Source organism: Gavialis gangeticus, unplaced genomic scaffold, assembly GCF_001723915.1.
Source record: "Gavialis gangeticus isolate Ggan-Ray unplaced genomic scaffold, GavGan_comp1, whole genome shotgun sequence".
Taxonomy (NCBI): Eukaryota; Metazoa; Chordata; order Crocodylia; family Gavialidae; genus Gavialis; species Gavialis gangeticus.
In genome coordinates this window covers 219,702,501-219,721,715 of record NW_017729032.1, presented here as the reverse complement: position 1 = coordinate 219,721,715, position 19,215 = coordinate 219,702,501, and the positions used below count along the sequence as shown (strand labels likewise).

Genomic DNA, 19,215 nt, shown 5'->3' with positions numbered 1-19,215 from the left:
CACAAGTGCAATACACCCCTGTGCAATGCATGCTGGCATGGTTCTCTCCCCACCCCATGCACCACACAGGTGTGACTCCTGCCCCCACACATGGCCACAAACTTGCCCTTAGCTCCTCACACTGCTATGCTACACTTTTCCAGCCCCTGGGGCAAAGGCAGGATATGGCAGCCAGAGGAGAGGGCAGGGAGCATGGGGACTCCAGCTGCTATGGCAACTGTAGTAATGGGGAAGCGGTAGCTGGGTGGGAATCTGGGGTGGGGGCACACCTTAACCCCTTCCAGGCTGCCAGATGGACAGCCCTGTGCTAAATGTACATTAAGAACCCTGCTTCTTGGAACACATTTCAATGACAGATGCACAGTCTTTGTGTGAATACCTTCAGTCTAAATATTTGCCAGCTAATTTGGCACTGGCTTTAAGTATAAATATAACTAAGCACTGAAACATGTTTAAGTCCCATCGATATGAGGAGGACTTAAATATGTTGTTGTAGGTAAGCAGGTGTTTTGCTGAATTGGCACTTTAGTCCCTGTTTCCCTGAAATAATTGATTAAGAAGAATAACAAAGATTGATACCCCGCAGGCTGTTTAAAAATGACTGAGAAATTAAGAAATACCAAAATTACACAGGCCAACATAGTGGTCTTACCTAAAGGCTGCATCATAATTTGGACCAATGTGTAGCAGTTTAGATCATGAAACCAACACGCCATACAGCAGCATTTTCCTGCTTTTCTTTTGTTTTCATTTGGCCATATGCCTGGCTATGGCCCTCTGGGCAACTCTGGGGTCACTTAGAGCATCCAGTGTGCTCTTTTACATCCACTGCTTTGTCTGCTTTCTGTATGAAGCTCTCTTAGAGAGCTGAACATGTGAGAGTAACTTGGGCTTTATTTTGTATTTCTTCCTCTGCTTGCTGGGGGGGAGGGGGGAAGAGAGTAGGCCCTGAGACGTTTTCAGTTATGGTACACAACGATTCAAAAAAAGAAAAATCAATCTGTCAGTGATTGGCAGATTTAATATTAGTCATGAATGAGATGATGATTTCTGTGCAGTTAGAATTATTATTTCTGGCACATTAAGCCATTGCAAGAGCTTGTAGGGAATAATGACTAATTGCATACACTCACTCCTATGGCTGAAATTTAATTAAATGAACTTTCTCTCACCCTGGGCCAACACTTACAGCTTGTCCCAGGAACCCCCATTCTGGCCATCTTAAAACAAAATAGTGAAGTCCACAAATGATTGATCTTCACTTTAATCCCCCTTGGACATTGGTGCCAAAACCAGCATGTAGGCAAACCTTCATTTATAATGGGAGAGAATGTGTTTGGAAAGTGTGTCCACTTGAAAAGCAAGCTGTTCAGCAGATTATGAACAAATATATAACCAAGACAAATTGACCTTAGTGGAACTGCTCTTGTGAATAAAAATTTTTAGAATCAGAGCCTTTGATTAAAGGAGAACATAATGGGAGAGGGGAAGGGAGGACTCACAACAAAAGTAGTTACCTAATGCATGACAAAGTAAAGCTAACCATACTTTATCATGCATCAGCAGGTGCATGACAAACAGGTCCAGGGAGTTGATACTTCCCCTCTGTGAGGTATTGGTCAGGCCACAGTTGGAGTATTGCATCCCGTTTTGGGCATGGTACATCAAGAGGGATTTGGACAACCTTGAGAGGGTTCAGAGGAGGACCACTCGTATGGTTAGGGGCCTGCAGGCAAAGCCCTACGAGGAGAGACTGAGGGACCTGGATCTCTTCAGCCTCTGCAAGAGAAGACTGAGAGGTGATCTTGTGGCTGCCTACAAATTCATCAGGGATAGGGCAGCAAGGAACAGGAGATGCCCTGTTTACCAGGGCATCCTTTGGAGTAACTAGGAACAACGGCCAGAAACTGGTGGAGAGCAGATTTAGGCTGGACATCGGGAAGAACTTCTTTAAGGTAAGGGTTGCCAGAATCTGGAATAGGCTCCCAAGGGAGGTGGTGCTCTCTCCTACCTTGCAGGTCTTTAAGGGGAGGCTAGACATGCATCTGGCTGGGGTCATATAACCCCAGTGCTCTTTCCTGCCCAGGACAGGGGGTTGGACTTGATGATCTACTGAGGTCCCTTCTAACCCAAACATCTATGAATCTATGGGTTCAACAGAAAATTACAGTAGATTGAACCCTCCCAGCATGGATTGCTTTCCCTTTTCCTCTCTAGCCTGTTTCAGATTTCTATGAATGTATAAACTCATCTGAGAATTTAGGATATATACAGATTATAATAATCCAAATTAATACTTCTGATAATGCAGCTATTATTTAATTATATTGTTCTTTCAGCATGTTCTTTAAATAAAACAGGAACATTTTAATTGACTTTTAAAATCTGTTTAAACATTTGAAATATTTTGCAATGTTTACATTTCATTTTTAGTCTGATATGAAAAATGCATTAAATTTCCCTAATACAGCTTCATAATTTTATGTAGTATGCTTACATATGTTAAACTACGAAGAATTATCTGGTTTTAAATTTGCTTTTTTCGGACTTGCTGCAAATGATGTTTATTTTGAAAATTCTTAAAGAGAAAAAAGATATTTGGAAAATGCTCATAAATTTTATACAAAATAAAGCTCTTAGTAATGGAACAGTTGGAAAAGTATATGTTAAGAAAAAACCCAAACCTCTAATCTTGGAGTGTGTCTAATATGACAATGGCATAGGTGCCTGATTCCACAAAACTTTACTCAAATAATTCTTACTTAACCTCATTGCAACTACTGATTTAAGGTGACTACAGACATGAGTATGGACTACTTACATAAAGCCACTGGAGCACTGGAAAACCAATATAGCTAGACTATCAATCGTTTGCTGAACTTGTCAAAATCAATTCATTCTGTTTTTATTGTACTCTTACTTGATGGTTTGGGGTAGATTGTTAGCTGAAATCTTTATTTAGTAAAACACTTAAGCATGTATTTAATTGTAAGCCCATGTTTAAGTCCTATTTAAGTTGAACATATGCATTCTTAAGTACCTTCCTGAAGAGGGGCATAACTTGGAATTTGCTACTGCAAGGGGCTGAGCACACATGCCTCTCTCTCAGTTGTCACTGGAGGTGTTCCACCCCTCACAACATCAAGACCTTGGATTCTTACTTGTGTTATCTTGAATTTTCAGAGTGAATTGATCTGAGCTGATTTCTACCCTTCAGCAGAAAGCTTTTCATGTTCTCTTTCTTTGCTTTTAACTGCATGCACCATCCTGGTTTAAAAGTGCAGTATTTCTACAGAAATCACTAAGTGTTGAAAGCAGCGGTATGCAACATTTTTATTTCTATTAAATGCTGATAAATTAACAATGACAATTTTTCTCAGACATTTTCCCCTCTATTCCAGGAGTAGGCCACCTTTTGGTGAGCACTAGGACTCAGCCACCATCACTTCTTGTCTCCATGGTGGCACAGAGTGCCCACAACCAGCACTTGTCTCTGTGCCAGCATGGGACAATTGTCCAAAGCTGATGTTCCCTGCTGCTGAATCCCCACATCCATGGTCAGATCCACTAGTTCCATGGGATGGTGGGCCATACGTTACCAGCCCCTGGCCTATCCAGTTCTTAAAGGAAAACCCCATCATATGTTGAAAGAGAGTATATAAAAATTATAGCAGTATTTGTATCAAAATGCAAAACTCCCTTCTCAAATGCAGTGTTTGGGAACTGACTAAAGCTGCAAGAATATCATTCGGCTGTGTGTATTTCATGTGCCACTGCAACATATAATTAATGTGGTCAAGTCTCAGTGAAGTCTCTGAACTTACCTGGCAATGACAAAGAGTACACAACTGACTCCCAGGCAGGCTAGGAGGACATACATCCAAATATCAGGAGAAAGAGGGTTTAGAAAAGAGAAAACACCAGGATTTGTGCCATTCGGCTTCCGGTACAAAATACTGATTCCCAGCGTCATGAAGGGCTTGGAGAAGTCAATTACTTTCTCCCTTACGTAGGTAATAGTGAGAGGAGCAACTGCCAGATCAGCTTTCTGGGAACACAAATTGGAAAAGAGTATCATTTTCTTTTGCATTCAACAAGCATGTCTCTATTCCTTCCAATTTCCCCAAGGTTATTAGAGAAACTAAAACAAACATAAGTAATTCTGTCTAGTAGCTGAATTATAAACTAAGTGCAAAATAAAAATTCATCATTTCCTTATTCGAAGTCACTATGGGAAAGAAGAAACTTCATTGTGAGCCATTGTGATTTGTGTGAAACTGAAAGAGTTTGTATTTAAAATATAGGGCATAATGTAATGGATAATTAGGATATTGCTGGATTTACTCAATTCTAAGACCAGTTATTTTCCCTCTATTTACTGTGGAGGGAAGACCCTCGCCTTCGAATTGAGTACAAGGGCAGTGCAGGGCAGGTGGCTGCTGCAGCTCCAGCTCCAGCCCCTACCTTGGGTCAGGGGCATAGCTGCAGCAGCTTCCTGCTCCCCTCCCCCGCCCGGCTACACCCCTGATCCCTTCCCAAGCAGCCTCTGCTCCTACCCCTCACCCCCGCTTTATCTTTGCTCCATGCTGGCAGGCTCCATCCACTGCAGGCTGGGGCACCAAGCCTGTCCCCAGCTGGGCCTGTAGCAGAGGCTCACATCCCACATGGCTGCTACAGGGGCTGGGCTGGGGCTCGGCTCAGTGCCCCAGGCTACAATGGGGGACAGAGCCTGCAGACACAGAGCAAGGGGGGAGAGGGAAGCAGAGGCTGGGAAGGGGGCAAGGGGAGCAGAAGCATGGGGAGGCAGGAGTGGAGGCTGCAGTGAGGGTTAGGAGGGGGAACAGAGGAGGAAGGGAGTGCCTGAGGCTTCAAGAAGGCAGGCAGGGGCAGAGGTGGCAGGGGGGACAGGCACAAGCAGGGGGGCAAGCTGCTTGACCTCCCCACACTACTGCCCCCACTTCCTGACCCCTCCAGCAATGAGGGGGATGAATCAAATCTTTCCTTCCAATAGTTATTTTATATGCATGGAAAATAAAAACAAATTTATGAATTTCATAAATTCAGCACTATGGAAAGACTTGTCCTCCAAAACAAAGTCTGTGGTCATCTGTGCTAAAGTGCTTTTCTAGTCTGAAAAATTATCTTGAAAATGTCCCAGTGCTCCTGCTAATGCAAATATGCCATTTGGCTTAGCTTCTTACATGATCACAGCTTAAAGGAGAATAAAGGAAGAATGATTCAATCTTACATGATCTATGAGTTCTTTGACCATTCCATTCCACTCTCCTTTGTCATTCTGGGCTCCATATTTACCATCAGAAACCAGTTTGACCTCATAGATGAAGCCTAAAATATTTGAGAGCTCCTTCAGCAAATCCAGGCAGTAACCCTCAAATCTGTCATTTCCATACAAGGGCTTGTCAGATTTCTTGTACATAACATAAGGATCTTCCTATAGAAAAACATATCAAATGTAGCAATAGAAATGGGGTTCTTAAAGGATTACATCAATTTATAGACAGTACATAAACAGCTGATTTTACTGTAGGTGAAAAGGAGGTGAAAAGGAAGGCAACAAAGAAAACCATAAAACAATGTAGGCAATGACCAAGATGTACACTAGAGTAATATAGCAATATAATGCAGTTGATAGTAATATTGATACTCTGCAGCAGGACTTACCAAAATAGTAGTGACTATAAGTGTTCGGTTAGCCAGTGAATCAGTGATATTGGTAGTTCTATCCTTGTTGTTGTCAGTCATATTAAGGCCGCTGTTTGAGTTCCAAACCCCAATCTACACAGAACAAAGTAGATAAATGGCTGCTAGCCCTCAGTAACCGTTACAGGCCCTCAGTAATTAGTGAGATTATGCATCATTTTAAAAATATTCTTTATAGTTCGCAATCCAGGAAGAGAACATTAGTACCATACATCACAGTGATAGACCAAAACACCAGCAGTATGAAATGTTAGAGAAGCAAACCAGCTGTAGTTCTGAATAAGCAAACAACATTGAATAGTTGACTGTCACATACAGAGCATTGGGAATGAACACACTGCTCTTTCAAAAACAGGTTGAAATGAATTAGCTATAAGAGTATAAGGCATGTTAATGCAGCTATGTGTGAGCCAATTTACTATAAAGGTGGAACATGTTGACTTTGTTTCCAGCTTAAAATGTCAATTGTCTATTTTTGTGAAATTGTTTTGTCTTGTAAATGGTAAGGTTGAAACATATGGCAAGACCTTTCCCTTTCAAGACAACAGATTAAGGACTTGGATAAATATGTTCTAGCAGATCAATGAATGCACTGGCCTTTTACTTCTGCTGTGCCTCCAGAAGGTTTAGAGAAGATTATTCCGGTCATTTATTGATGACTATATATGACAAAACCCACGAGGTAATTCTGTTTCACCCACTAACCAGTGTTTGTTCAGTAAATGCAAATGACTGGAGAAGAATGCAGTTTTAGATTCCTCTCCTACACCAAAGTCGTAGCGAGCATTTAGGGCTTGATCCAAAGTTCAAGTTGAAGGAATCCCAGTGATCTGAATTGCTTTGGTATGTATCTAATAATGGTGCAAAATAGAAAGGTGATGTTTATATATAGAAAGAAACTGACATAACATATATTCAGGCTTTAATTAGGATTTTATTTCCTAACCCCTCTGAGACTGACCATAATATCTTTTAAAATAAAGCTTTATAGGTTTCTTTGGCAGGGAAGTCAGGCAATAACAGCTTGTTTCATGCCAGTTTCCAGACACAAGTTTTATGCCTGCAAAAATATTGTGTTCTCACAGAGGTAACTAAAAATGCTGTTTGTCCAATTTTGTACAAAAAGTTCAGGTACTTGTGCAGTAAGGTGCTTAAACATGTGCCTAACTAAATGGGAACAATTATGTTCACTGCAGTCTTGCTGGATAGGGGCTAAGGGTCAAATATAAATCAGAATGAAATAAAATAAAATAACACCTTGTTACTGCAATGCCTAAAAATTGGGCACCTTGACACAGGAAAGCTATCCAAATGGTCAGGGTAAGGCACTTGGTATCCCTGTACAGACAGGGGGGAGAGCTGGGCACCTCCCAAGGGTGATCCAAAGCTCCTGCATGCTCAGAAGTTCAGAGTTCATGAAGGACAGTACCTACACAGATAGCAAGGCTGAATTCAATAGAAAGTCCAGCATCCATATGAACAGTAGCACCAAATTCAATACAAAACATAGCACCCAGACAGACTGCAGGACTGAATTCACCACAGAATACAGCATCCACAGCACGTGGTAGTGTCAACCCTGTGTACAATAGCCTAGTAGGAAAAGCTCTAAATTCTCTTCAGCCTTAGGGAAATCAAACTCAAATTTCCTACCTTCTGGGAAGGTGCCCTAACCTATAAGCTACAGAATAAGTGGGGCAGAAAAAGGCATCCTCCAGCTCTCCTGTTGAAGCTGTCCCTTAGTCAAAAAATGTAAGATTATCTTTGGCCATAAGGAGAGTAAGCAAGAGGGAGCATGGTTCTGTAGTTCAGTGAGCCAGCTTTTGGCTTTCTTGCCAGTTATTTTTTATCTTTTTTTTTTTTTAAATCAATGTCTATTTAAGGTGGTATGGACAAAGAATCCTGGCAGCAGGGATCAGAACTGAGTGGCAAGTGTCTTCCATTGGGATATGAGGGCCACGAGAATTCACCTACTGCTTAAGTGATGTTTGTACCCAGCAATACAAAAATGGAGCTTTTCACTAAGTATTGTTACGCAGCTGTGTTGAAGTGACATGGGTACAAGATGTTTAGAGAGCGCCCAGTATCCTTTCCAGCTATAAGGAAAATTTGATGTTTAAAGCTTGATACAGCTTCAAACAAGATAATACAAAACTGCAGAGAGAGAGAGAAGATTGACTATATCAACATTTCAGACTTCTGAAAAAGAATTGTGACAAGTTAACTGTCAAACAAATTGAAATAAGACTGAGAGTTTTCACTAGCGTCCTTGTTACTAAGACAGCGATTCTCAGTGTGCTGTGGCACCTTGGGGTGCTGCCAGCTTGTTTGAAGAGTGCAGTGAGGTGTGAGGAGATGAGCACAGAGGATAAGCAGGTGTAAGGAGGTAAATACAGGGTCAGGCTCTTCCATGCCTGGCCATTCTACTGCCCCATTGTGCAGCCCTTCTGCAAAGAGGTAAGCACTGCAATAAATAAATTAGTTTTTTGAAACGGGGTGCCGCTCAATTTTAAAAAGATATGGAGAAATGCCTTGAGTCTAAGCAGGTTGAGAACCGCTGTACTAAGGCATTTTACAAAACTCATTGCAGGTTTTACTTTAGCTACCTAGAAGGAATGTCTTTCTGTATTGAGTTAATGAAACAGCCTTATCCACTTAGAGGAACAAAATCATCACAAAAACTTGATATAGGACCTTTAAGCTAAAATACAAGTTTAAATCTGATCAAGATCTCTGCAGTGATCCCTACTCAATATATTTTTGTGTTGACTCGTTCAAATAGTCTGGGATGCAAACTATAATAAGTGACAGATATTAAAATATTGCTTACTAACTTCTTGGATTACAAATTAACCAAATTAAAACCAAGTTAAATTTGGAATTAAATATACCAACCTAGAATCACTAGCTAGTGTAAATTTACTCCAGTGTCTGGACCATTCAGACAGGGAAAACAAAATGCAGTATTTTTGAAAGGTACTAGATTGATGGCTTTGGGGACTGACACACTTCACCCGCAGAACAGTACACTTCATCATGCTGTTCTGCCAATGTGTTTCAATGATATCCTAGAGGAGACAGCTTTCAGAGCTTCCCTGCTGAGATTTCCAACAAAGCTGCCAAATAAGACAAAGACTGAAACTGCTGATTCGTCTTAGGTATTGTAGGCCTCTACCAGCTGTCAGAGGGTCAATCACTACTGACCCAAGTAAAGTTTGGGTTTAGATTATTAACTGAGCAAAGGACTACCTTTTCTTTGAACAAAATCCAGCCCAAGGGGGTATTGCTTATGACTGGGGTTTTGAGAATTACTGTACACCAATAATTATAGCATTCTAATTATCCATAAGTAAAAGTCCACATGTCCCACTGCCATGTCTCTAGGTAGTCATTTCTTCTGTTATATTTTTAATCAGGATAACGTTGCCGATCAGTTTTTTTACACATACAGCTTTTGTGGGTTTTTTGTTTTAAAAAAGATCATTTGAGACTTGATCTGAAAAGACATTTATGTAATGAAACTTTGGGCACTATCTTTTTAGTCTATCCAGGGTAGATCATAATTTACTGGCATCTTTGAGTTTGTTTTGAGGCACAGTTGTTCTGCTCTGGGTTGCTGGCTACCTGCTACATACCTGTGTTTTTAATTGTCGGCAAGAAGGAAGAGGCAAACAGTCATACAGAACATGAAACAGCACAGTCACAGTGTACACAGAGTACATCAGGAAGGCCACTCACTGTACATTAGAATTAAAGGAATGACACTGTAGGTCAGCCTTGATTATAACAATGAAAAAGGTCAGAAGGGCATTGGAGGAATAAGGCCAATGTATTACATCACTATGGTGAATCTGGGGGATTTATTGCAGTTTAGTGACAAATTCAAGACATATATGTCCTTCTCAGTGAGCTTGTGGTCTGAACCAATTGTAATTTGATTTAAATTAATTCAGCCTAACATAAAATTCCTAGAGTCAGAAGCCTGATTGATTCAATACATTTCTGTATGTCAGGTAGGTTGATCTATTCCCCAGTAATGAGGAAAATGGAATTCTGTGTGCCTTAGCCTGATTTACTGAAGATTAAAACTATGTTAGTAAGTATGTGTTGTATAAAATTAGAAAAAAAAAGTGCCATTGGGGGACTGTAAGCTATTGAATAGTGCCAACATGCTTCTTCAATAGGAACAAAATAAAGATTTATGTAAAACATAATAACTGGTATCTATATAGCATTTTTTAAATCTGTCAATCCAAAACATTGTACAAAAAGGGGAAAGTTTCTTAGACAGAAAAGGGAAACTGAAGGCACATAAATGGATGTGAGCTTTGTTTACTGAGACCTATATAGCACCTCTTGACCGAGGCATTCAGCACTTGCACCTCCAAACCTTCAGTTTGAGCTTTGGAGCTTGTGAGAATCAGGCCTTGTAAGCAACTTGTCCAAAGTCACAGAAAAAGTCCACAGTGGAAATAAGACTAGAATTTTGTTCTCTCCCAGGTTGGGGTCTGGGACCAAGCTACATCATATCTTAAAAGGAAGATTGACATAAGTGAAATAATTTGGACAGTTTATAAATAAACATAGTTCTAGTTTCCATGTATGAGCTGCCCATTGATCATATGAGCTAAGGTAATAGTCACAACCTTGGTTAATACCAGGAAAATCATTATGTGGTATACATTTTATGGGAGTGACATTAAGCCATGTACTTAACATACCATTTACCATTAATACTGATAAAGGTTTAACATCTTTGAAGCATTAGTGATGGTAAAATACTAATGAGTAAGTCAACGTAAGAGCTGTGAAGGGGTCTGCTTTTGTTATGGCCACCTTTCAAGAAGGACGAGGGCCAGCCCTTGATAAATAACAAATATTAAAAATAATTTAGATAAAATATTTAATCATACTAAGTTATCATTATAATTTGGAAGTATTAGAGCATATAATGCAACTCATTCCTGAATGCAACTCATTCTATGGCATAAAAGCACACACTGAGACAGAATATTGTCTCTAAACTGCAATTTGAGAGCCACCGTCAAAACCCAAAGGATGAGTTTTCAGACCCAACCTGAAGGGTTTTTTGCATCACCTGTCTGTGTACAAACCTTCTTCCACACTTTATATAAATTATTAGAAACCTCGCCAGCAGCCTTGGTACAGAGAAAAATAAACAGAGTGCTTCATTAAAAATGAAAAGAGAAACCAGTCTGGAGAGCTGCGTGTTAGCAATTATGTTTAAAGACTCAATTAACCCATAGGCAATTACGATTCAAAGTCAAAATGGAAATATAGTCCACTGAGCCAAATAGCATAAGTGTAGGGAGAAACAAAAGATGTCCTTAGCTGGCATTAAGGATTGATTGATTTGACTAAATGAGGGATTCTCAAATATTCTTTTTTTTATATAATTCCTACATCCCATTCCTTAGCTTTCTTCTTTCAGTACAAGCCCTGTCCTCTCAGATAGGGTACAAGTAGGTCAAAGCTGAGCAGCATCTTTTGTGCAGACAGTGCAGAGATTGCCTTATACAGGTGTTTGGAATCATACCCATTTCATCACACAACAGAACTTTGTTGGTTCCACTATATTCAAGGGCTCCTGCTTCCTTCCCTTTTGTCTGTAGGACATAAATCTAGCTGAGACGATAATGCCTGAGAGCTATGAGCAACATGTTTGCCTCTGCTGTTGCAGATAATAACCTGTGTTTAGGCAATTTCTCACCTTTGTTTATCAAAAGAAAAATAATGCACAACTTGTTTCTTCAATATCTTTACAATCTCTTAGCCTCGAATATAGATCAGTTGTTTTTTGTTTTATTTAACAAAAGGAAGGTTGAGATACATGTCACGTCTGCATCTCCAGGAAAATTTGCAAATGCCAGAATAAGGAAGACAAGACCTTTTCTCACAGATTATTTCTGAAATGTAACTCTATGGCATACCAAAATCCCCAGCAGATCTTGACAGAATGTGATTTTGCTTGACCTTTGCTTGAATGGAATACCAAATTTAGATTACTCTATAAAGCACATTTCAGTTCAACAAAAGATACTACAACCAATGTTGTTGGGGGTTTTTTCCTTCTGTAGCCTAACCATTTCAATGCAACAAGTGCAATTAAGGGCAGGGTGAAAACTAATCAGGAATGGAAACAATGTTTAGTACTTCAGATCTTTTTGAAAGTTTTCCTTAAGCTGCTTAGTCCCTTCACCTTTCTTGCTAATTCCATGCTCATTAAAATGGACTACACATTGGTTCAGAACATGCCTACGCTTCTGGAAATTAAAACAAAAAAATTCCTTTCATTATAGATGGCTTCATTTTTTACAAAAATCACTAGTTTATTATCTTGTAGAGATTACATAAAAGTTTAATCAATCAATCATTAATTTTGTAGATTTTTACATAAAATTATTTAAATCACATCATAATATTAAAATTTTAGATTTTAACTTATTAAATACGATTTGTGATTGTAAAACATGGGAGGAGTAAAATCCTCATAGCAGCAGCAAGCGAAAATGCATTTTCACTTTTGATGATTATTATTATTCCTAGATTCCTATCCAGTACCCAAGCATGTAAGATATTATGCATTGAAACAGTCACAAATCTTTTTTTCCCTTCAATATCAGTGCTGTAACTTTCACCCAAGCCATTTTAACAGTAGATTGAGGGTTTTTTTCCCAACCACAGGAAATTTAAATCAAGAAAAATCAGCTTCAGGGTACTACTGTAAATTAATCTTTCATCCTCATGTTTTATGAGATCTTTCCTTAGATGAGCACAATCCTACTGACAGTACTTTGTGGCTTGCAGTTTGAACACAGTTGTATGAAACTGGTTACCTTTTCAGTTCCTTCTTCCTTGAGACTAATAATATCCAAATCAAAATCCTTTCTTAAGCCATCTGTTTTGTTGAAGGTAATGCGCCCCGTCAAACCATCCCACCGTGCCTAGGGACAAAAAAAAATACACTTCCAGTTAATATTTAGCATAATTTATTCTAAAGTCACCAAAAATATTAAAATGTAAGTTAACATAAGATCTAACTTTAGATCCCCATCCCCCTCTCCACTCCCTGCTAAGCAGGAATTTGCCCCTCCCTTCTGCCTTGCTGAGGAGGTGTCTGTATATTAGCTGGCAGACCACATGCTGGCTACAGTCCATGCTGAATCAACAGGTAGAATCAACAGGCAGAATCAACAAGTAGCTAGTAATGTCCCTCTGTTTTCTTAATTGGGTGATAAACACTGTTACCAATTCCCTGCTGAGCTAATCAGAGCCTGGCCACACCCCCATCAGCTCCATGCTATGGAAGGAAGAGAGGGCTGCTCTAGTGCCCCCCAGCTTCTAGCCTGAGCCACTGCAGGCATATGCCGCATTTCTGGGGTGTGTGTCTGGTTACAAAACTGATTTAGCCTAGCCAGGTTAGACTAACTGCAAAGACTGAATCAATTCAGGCTCAGGCTTTTTGAATGTCTGCTCCTAGCTGAGAAGTCTAACTTCAATGTGTCTGCTGTCTAGGGCAATGATTTTCAACCCTGGGGTGCCATGAGATCTTTTGAAGGGTGCCATGATGTTTGAGGAGGTAAGTGAAATATGAGGAGATAAGCAGATAAGTGCAGGTTCAGACTTGTCCCTGCCTGGCCAATCCTTCACCCCCACTTCCCAGCCCCTCTGCAAGGAAGCAAGCACTGTAATATATCATTTAGTTTTTGAAATAGGGTGCCAATCAATTCATAAAAGTTATGGGGGGATAACTCCAGTCAAACAAGGTGGGGCGTGGGAGGCTGGAGTGCAAACACATTGAGAACCACTGGTTTATGAAGTAAAAGCTAAGAAATATTCCTGCAGGATAGTAGTCATATTGGAAAAAGACTGAATCCTAACTTTTTTCCCCCTCGCTTGTATGTGGGCAGTCCTTCACCTATGGAAGAGACAGTCATCTTGCTAGTAATGTAATTCATGAGCTTGATCTCATAGCTTCTCAATAAAATAATTTACTGAGCGGGAATGGGTTTTCAGGGATAATTCCCCCGATACAAAGAACCAACACAAAACCATCTTCTAAATTCAACTTGTATGTACATCCTTAATTCAGGATTAAAGCCTGGTTTAGATGGTACATAGGACCTTCTGTTCCATCGTACATTTTACAATGATTAAATAAAAAGACACCTTCTTTTTAAAAATATAACTGACTTTAAGCATTAGAACCAGGATATAAATTAAACTGGAGCATTTTTATTATTTTATCATCCCAGAAGATACATTCAAGATCACTATGAACTGTGGAACACTTCCATAGTGTGGCAGCAAGTGTTTAAGTTTCTCTGTTATAAACTAACTTCCAATATAGTGTAAGCTTTCTACATCATGTGTTTTTTCCTACAATAAACTAAGTATTTGCTATGGTGCCTGAATATTTTGGTCCCAAAGACAAAGCTTATCTACTGAAAGAAAAGGATTTGATGGCTTTTAAACTGCAAATAATTTTTAAATCTATTTTTAGCTATACTCACATTAGATTAAATTCTTCAAAGGTGCAAAGCAGACTTATCATAAATGAAGAGATAGCTTCCTCATGTGTCAGCCTTATAATTCTTAAATTACAAGCTCCTCTACTATACATTATATGTACTTCATTTAATTAATCATAGCTGACTGGCATCTAAGAAAAGCTGCCTGTAAAATCAACAATTTAAATTATACAGTAGTGTAGCAACTTTTTGTTTAATCTAGGTTCTAGTTCTGAACACCCAGCAATTAATCTTAGATGCTCTTTTGCTAACTCTGAGTATCTCAATTAAATCTACGGTGTTAAGTGCCTGTCCCTAAATATTATGGAAGTAGGGTCAGATTTTCAGGAGTGCCTATGTAATTTATGAGCAAAAATCCACCTAATTTTCAATGGAACGTGTGTTTCTAAATTACTTAGAAATGTAGGAAAACTGCATCACACACAACTAAACATACTTTCCAAATATGCCACTCATTTTTATGTGGTAATGAAATTAATAAAATGTACCTAGTAGTACATACATATTGATGAATTATTTTTAAAATATTTGTTTGTTGAGTGTCTTTTTTATTACTCTGATGTACAATTAAGAGATTGTGCACATTTCAGAATAATAAAAAAGATACTTTTGCTAACCACATACTCTCATTTAGACAACAACAGTCTGTGATTCACCACTAGTTATATTGCATAAATACAATATGCTTTTGAATAAAAGAGAGTTACTAGCAAATTTTTCAAAAGTGGCTTAGAAACTTAAAACTCATTGTAATATATGCCTCTAAGCGTACCTGTAGATGTGGGGGGAGGCTGCCCCGATGTGCTGTAACTACAGCGTGTTGAAGCAGACTCAATTAATTGAGTCTATTCGAACCTGATAATTAGCTCACTGCAGCAGCCTCCATCTCATGTATCATTGTCCCTTTGCTTCAAAATGGGTGGGGGAGGAGGCACTTTAACTAAAGCTTGTTGAATGAGCTTTAGTTAAAGCACCCCTGCTGCCATTTTGAAGCACAAGGATGCTGATACACGAGACACTGCAGGCGCTTTTAATTAGAGCAGGTCCCGGAGCCACTCTACTTGAAGCAACCCCTCCTCCCCTCTCCCACCCCCACCCCCAGAGCATGTGAAAAATACCCTAAGGTTGCAAACAGATATCATATTTATCCCAGGATAAACCATTTTATCTCAGGACGAAGTGTGAGTGTACGGATTTCCTTGCCTGTTGTCCTGGGCTACTCTAAGACTGTAAGAACTTTTTATCCCAGGATATTGCAAAGTATGTTTGTACATTTATCCCAGGATTGCATCATTGAATCAGTGTCAGAAAAGGAGCACTATTTTCAGCCACTCACTAAACACCGATTAGAAGGTTGATTTGCATACACACTAATTCCGGGATATTTTTATTTGAGCATAGGCACAACTAATGCAGGAAAAAATGCAACTTCTGTTCCTAGCCTAAGTGGCAAAATCACTTTTCAACATGGAATTTAAATATTTTTGAAAACTGTATCCTGAATTCTTAGCAAAGAGGGCAAAGAAAGATTACCAACACAGGTAATTACCCAAGTGGATTGGATGATATTTATCCCTAGGAAAAGACCTGCACTAAACTGTTACACAACTGAAGTCCCACTCAAGCCCTTACATTAATGTTTAATCGTGACTTAATTAGTGAATAGGTCTTGTAGTCTAACCCCTAAAAATTATTCTTTGTAATCTAATTTTGGCATAAAGTTTTTAAATATTGTTTTCCCCCTTTAAAAAACAAGCATACTTTGCCTTGAGTTAAGTGGATATAATTCAATTTCTGTCTATATAGGAACTCCTAGAACAAGAAGGTATTTCCAGATATAAACAGCCATATCCTACCCCTATCTCCGCTTCAGAATGTTCCAGGAACTCAGTTAGAGCGTTCCTCAAAAACTGATGGCAGGATATAAATCAAAGACTTGTTGTCAAATTTTGGTCCTTTGGAAGTCAAGCCAAGGTCACAGAACCAGAATTTAACCCATAAAATGAAATATATCAGTCCAGAAAAGTGAAATGTAAAAATTAATAGTTTGTACATCACTTGCTGTCAGATAGCTTAAGAATATTGGAGTATATTAGTTACCATGTAGTTAAGTAAGTATGCTGAAAATCATTTATGTAGTTCTCAGATGTAATTAACTAACAGAAATAAAACAGAATTTCTGTATACTGAGAAGCCATGTAACTGTTCAACACTGCAGCAAGATTTCATGCTTTTATATGCAAGATTTATAGCAATTTTAATGTTTCTAGTGACACTCTGTATTAAATGTTACAAGGTATAATAAAAGCCGAATCAGAACCTAATCAGGTAATTCATCAAAGAAATTGCTTTTTTTGCACTATGTCCTTGCTTTTAACGCCATAGAATTTAGGACACAATTTGAACTGATGTATATTGTATGTGTCTTCCCTTTGGTTTGTAGTACTGAAGCTTAATTCAAGATTGTTATTTTTCAGGAATGTATGTTGTCAGTGTCCTTTGTTTCTGTTAGATCTCATTATGAATGCTCAGGGGCTACATCTGACAAAAAGTAGCTGGTCAAAGAAGGCCATAAAAGAATTCTCACAATACTTTTTATTCAGGGGTCTGGTTCACTGCAAAAGGACATAGGAATGGTAAATAGATGTTTGAAATGAAATACTGTTACCTCTAATGTTGCATATTATTATTTCTAAACACCAAGCGCTTGAAGACTTCTAATTCCTTAAACAAAAATCCAGATTAGCCAAATAAGATGTAGGGACTGATAAATATTTAGACTTAAGAGATAAACCAAATGGAACATACAGCTCATTGACCTCAACATACACTGAACATTAAAAAGACAAAGAACAGAACAACTCAAAATAGGACAATCTCTACTCGTTTGTTAGATGTTTTGAGATACCTGAAATAACAAATATTTGAAACTATCCCATTGACTCTAAGTAGCTCTTCTATATTTACTATTTTTAAAGTTTAAGATTGCAGATAGTAATAAATCATCCTGAATTAGATACTTAAAATAGAGTATCAGCTTTGATAGAAATGCACTATTGGGAAAATGATAACATTCTCAAAATCAGGTTAGACCAAGAGAGATAGAAAAAAAAATACGGATCTACTATTCATTTATCCATGGTCCTATTTTTTTAAAATATCTATTTCCAGTTCATCATCTAGAATCAATATGAAGGCTTAGTTCCTTCAAAAGCCAATTAACAGATCAATCACAAAGTCAATAATTCCAGTTGCAACCAGTTCTCTAGAATTCAAAAGTGGTGCAACAGGTAGAGTTTAGTACAACCAAAACAAGTAATTATAATGTACCATGTGTATATTACAGATAATAAATATTCATCTTTGTCGTATATCTGCAAAAGATATCTTTCTAATTTTAAATCTCAGTGCTACCAGTGTATATAGCCAATCTTGTACAAACCACATTACATTAATACTCATACTGCACATTAATCTGTTCTCAGTCTGGTAGAGATCATTACTGCTATGTATTTATTTTGATTTATTTAAAATATATCTACCTAGAGAAAGCTAATTAGCTACTTCCCGCATATTTTTCTTTCTGTTTCTCTCTCCCTTTCTCTGCAATAATCATGACAATAATACTTAACATGTTCACACATGTGTGTGCGCATGTGTTGCAGATGCTTTTTTCAAATAATCACCCATACATGTATCATTATATGATAATGATTACAATCAAAGTCATCAGCTAATAGCATTTTATATTCCAGAATCTCAGTTTTCAAAGTACCATCGCAATACAAAAATTTAATAAAACAGCCATTCTTTCTTTAATTTACTCCAGATATAATGTGGAATCTTAACAAAATCCTCATGTCTCTATGTTCCATTTTCCTATTGATGTTCCATGTACTCCAGTATTCTGAATATCGAGATATTTTCTTGAACTCATTCTGTGGTCTTCCATGTAGTAAATGATAAAGCACTACCTTCCAGTTTTCAGCTTCATTTCAGCTATGTCCAAATCAGAATAGGAGAGACTGCAGGTCTCAATGATAATATGGATGGATGGTGATTATTGGAGAAAAAACATCTGAAACATGCACACGCACACACACACACACAATGTATTAGTATGTTAACTTATGAAAGATGTGCTTGTATACGACTAAACACCTAAAAATGGGTACTTTTTAATAGATCTTAAATGTAAGCAGAAAACAGCATCAGTAAATAAAACCTGAGGTTGAAGTACTTGGTGGAACTACTAGCACCACACCATGCTGCAGAAAATTCATTTCTTTGCTCTTCATCTTTGAGGTGCTGTATAGCATCAAGTTCAAACTTGGTTGCATTCAGGATCTTCTGACATTCTGCATCTGTCACAAGGGGGCTGAATTATTAGCTGGTATCAAAATTAACTCAGGGAAGGATAAACTGTCCTGAAAGAAAATGATTGCCTTTCTTCTTCCAAAAAAAAACCTTACAGATGTAATTAGAATCTATAAATAGCACTGTTATTGACCCGAGAAATTCACAAAGCTGACAATGAGCTTTATTTTTAAAAATCAACCTCTGCATTTTGCAGTCAGTTAATGCTCTTGCAGGTTCAGCTGCAATTAAAAGTCATTTAAAGGTAACCTACAAAGAAAAAAAATAATGCTGTGTACCCTTTATTTACTTTTTTTGATGAATACATAGTTCCTTTCCTAGTTTCATAGATTTCATAGATTTCATAGACATTTGGGCTGGAAAGGTCCCCGGAGGATCATTGAGTCCAGTCCCCTACCCAGGACCAGGAAGTGAGCAGGGATCATAGGATCCCAGCAAGATAAACATCCAAAGTATCTTGAAGGAGTTCAAAGTGGGTGCTTGAACCAGGTCTGGTGGCAATCTATTCCAAACCTTGCGGGCTAAGGCAGTAAAGAAGTTCTTCCTTATGTCCAGCCTGAAACGG

At 38.4% G+C, this 19,215-nt stretch overlaps 1 protein-coding gene across 3 annotated transcripts in view; it reads right to left on the bottom strand.

Moving 5' to 3' along the window:
• The window catches only part of GRIK1 (glutamate ionotropic receptor kainate type subunit 1), a 324,503-nt gene that overhangs the window by 50,769 nt on the left and 254,519 nt on the right, over window positions 1–19,215 (bottom strand). For all 3 annotated transcript variants that reach the window (XM_019525354.1, XM_019525352.1, XM_019525353.1), the window contains exons 8-11: window positions 12,579–12,686; window positions 5,683–5,796; window positions 5,249–5,452; window positions 3,825–4,048 (exon numbers count right to left, since the gene is read on the bottom strand). In XM_019525354.1, the coding sequence (XP_019380899.1) occupies window positions 3,825–4,048; window positions 5,249–5,452; window positions 5,683–5,796; window positions 12,579–12,686 (650 nt within the window). The remainder of the gene's footprint in view (window positions 1–3,824; window positions 4,049–5,248; window positions 5,453–5,682; window positions 5,797–12,578; window positions 12,687–19,215) is intronic.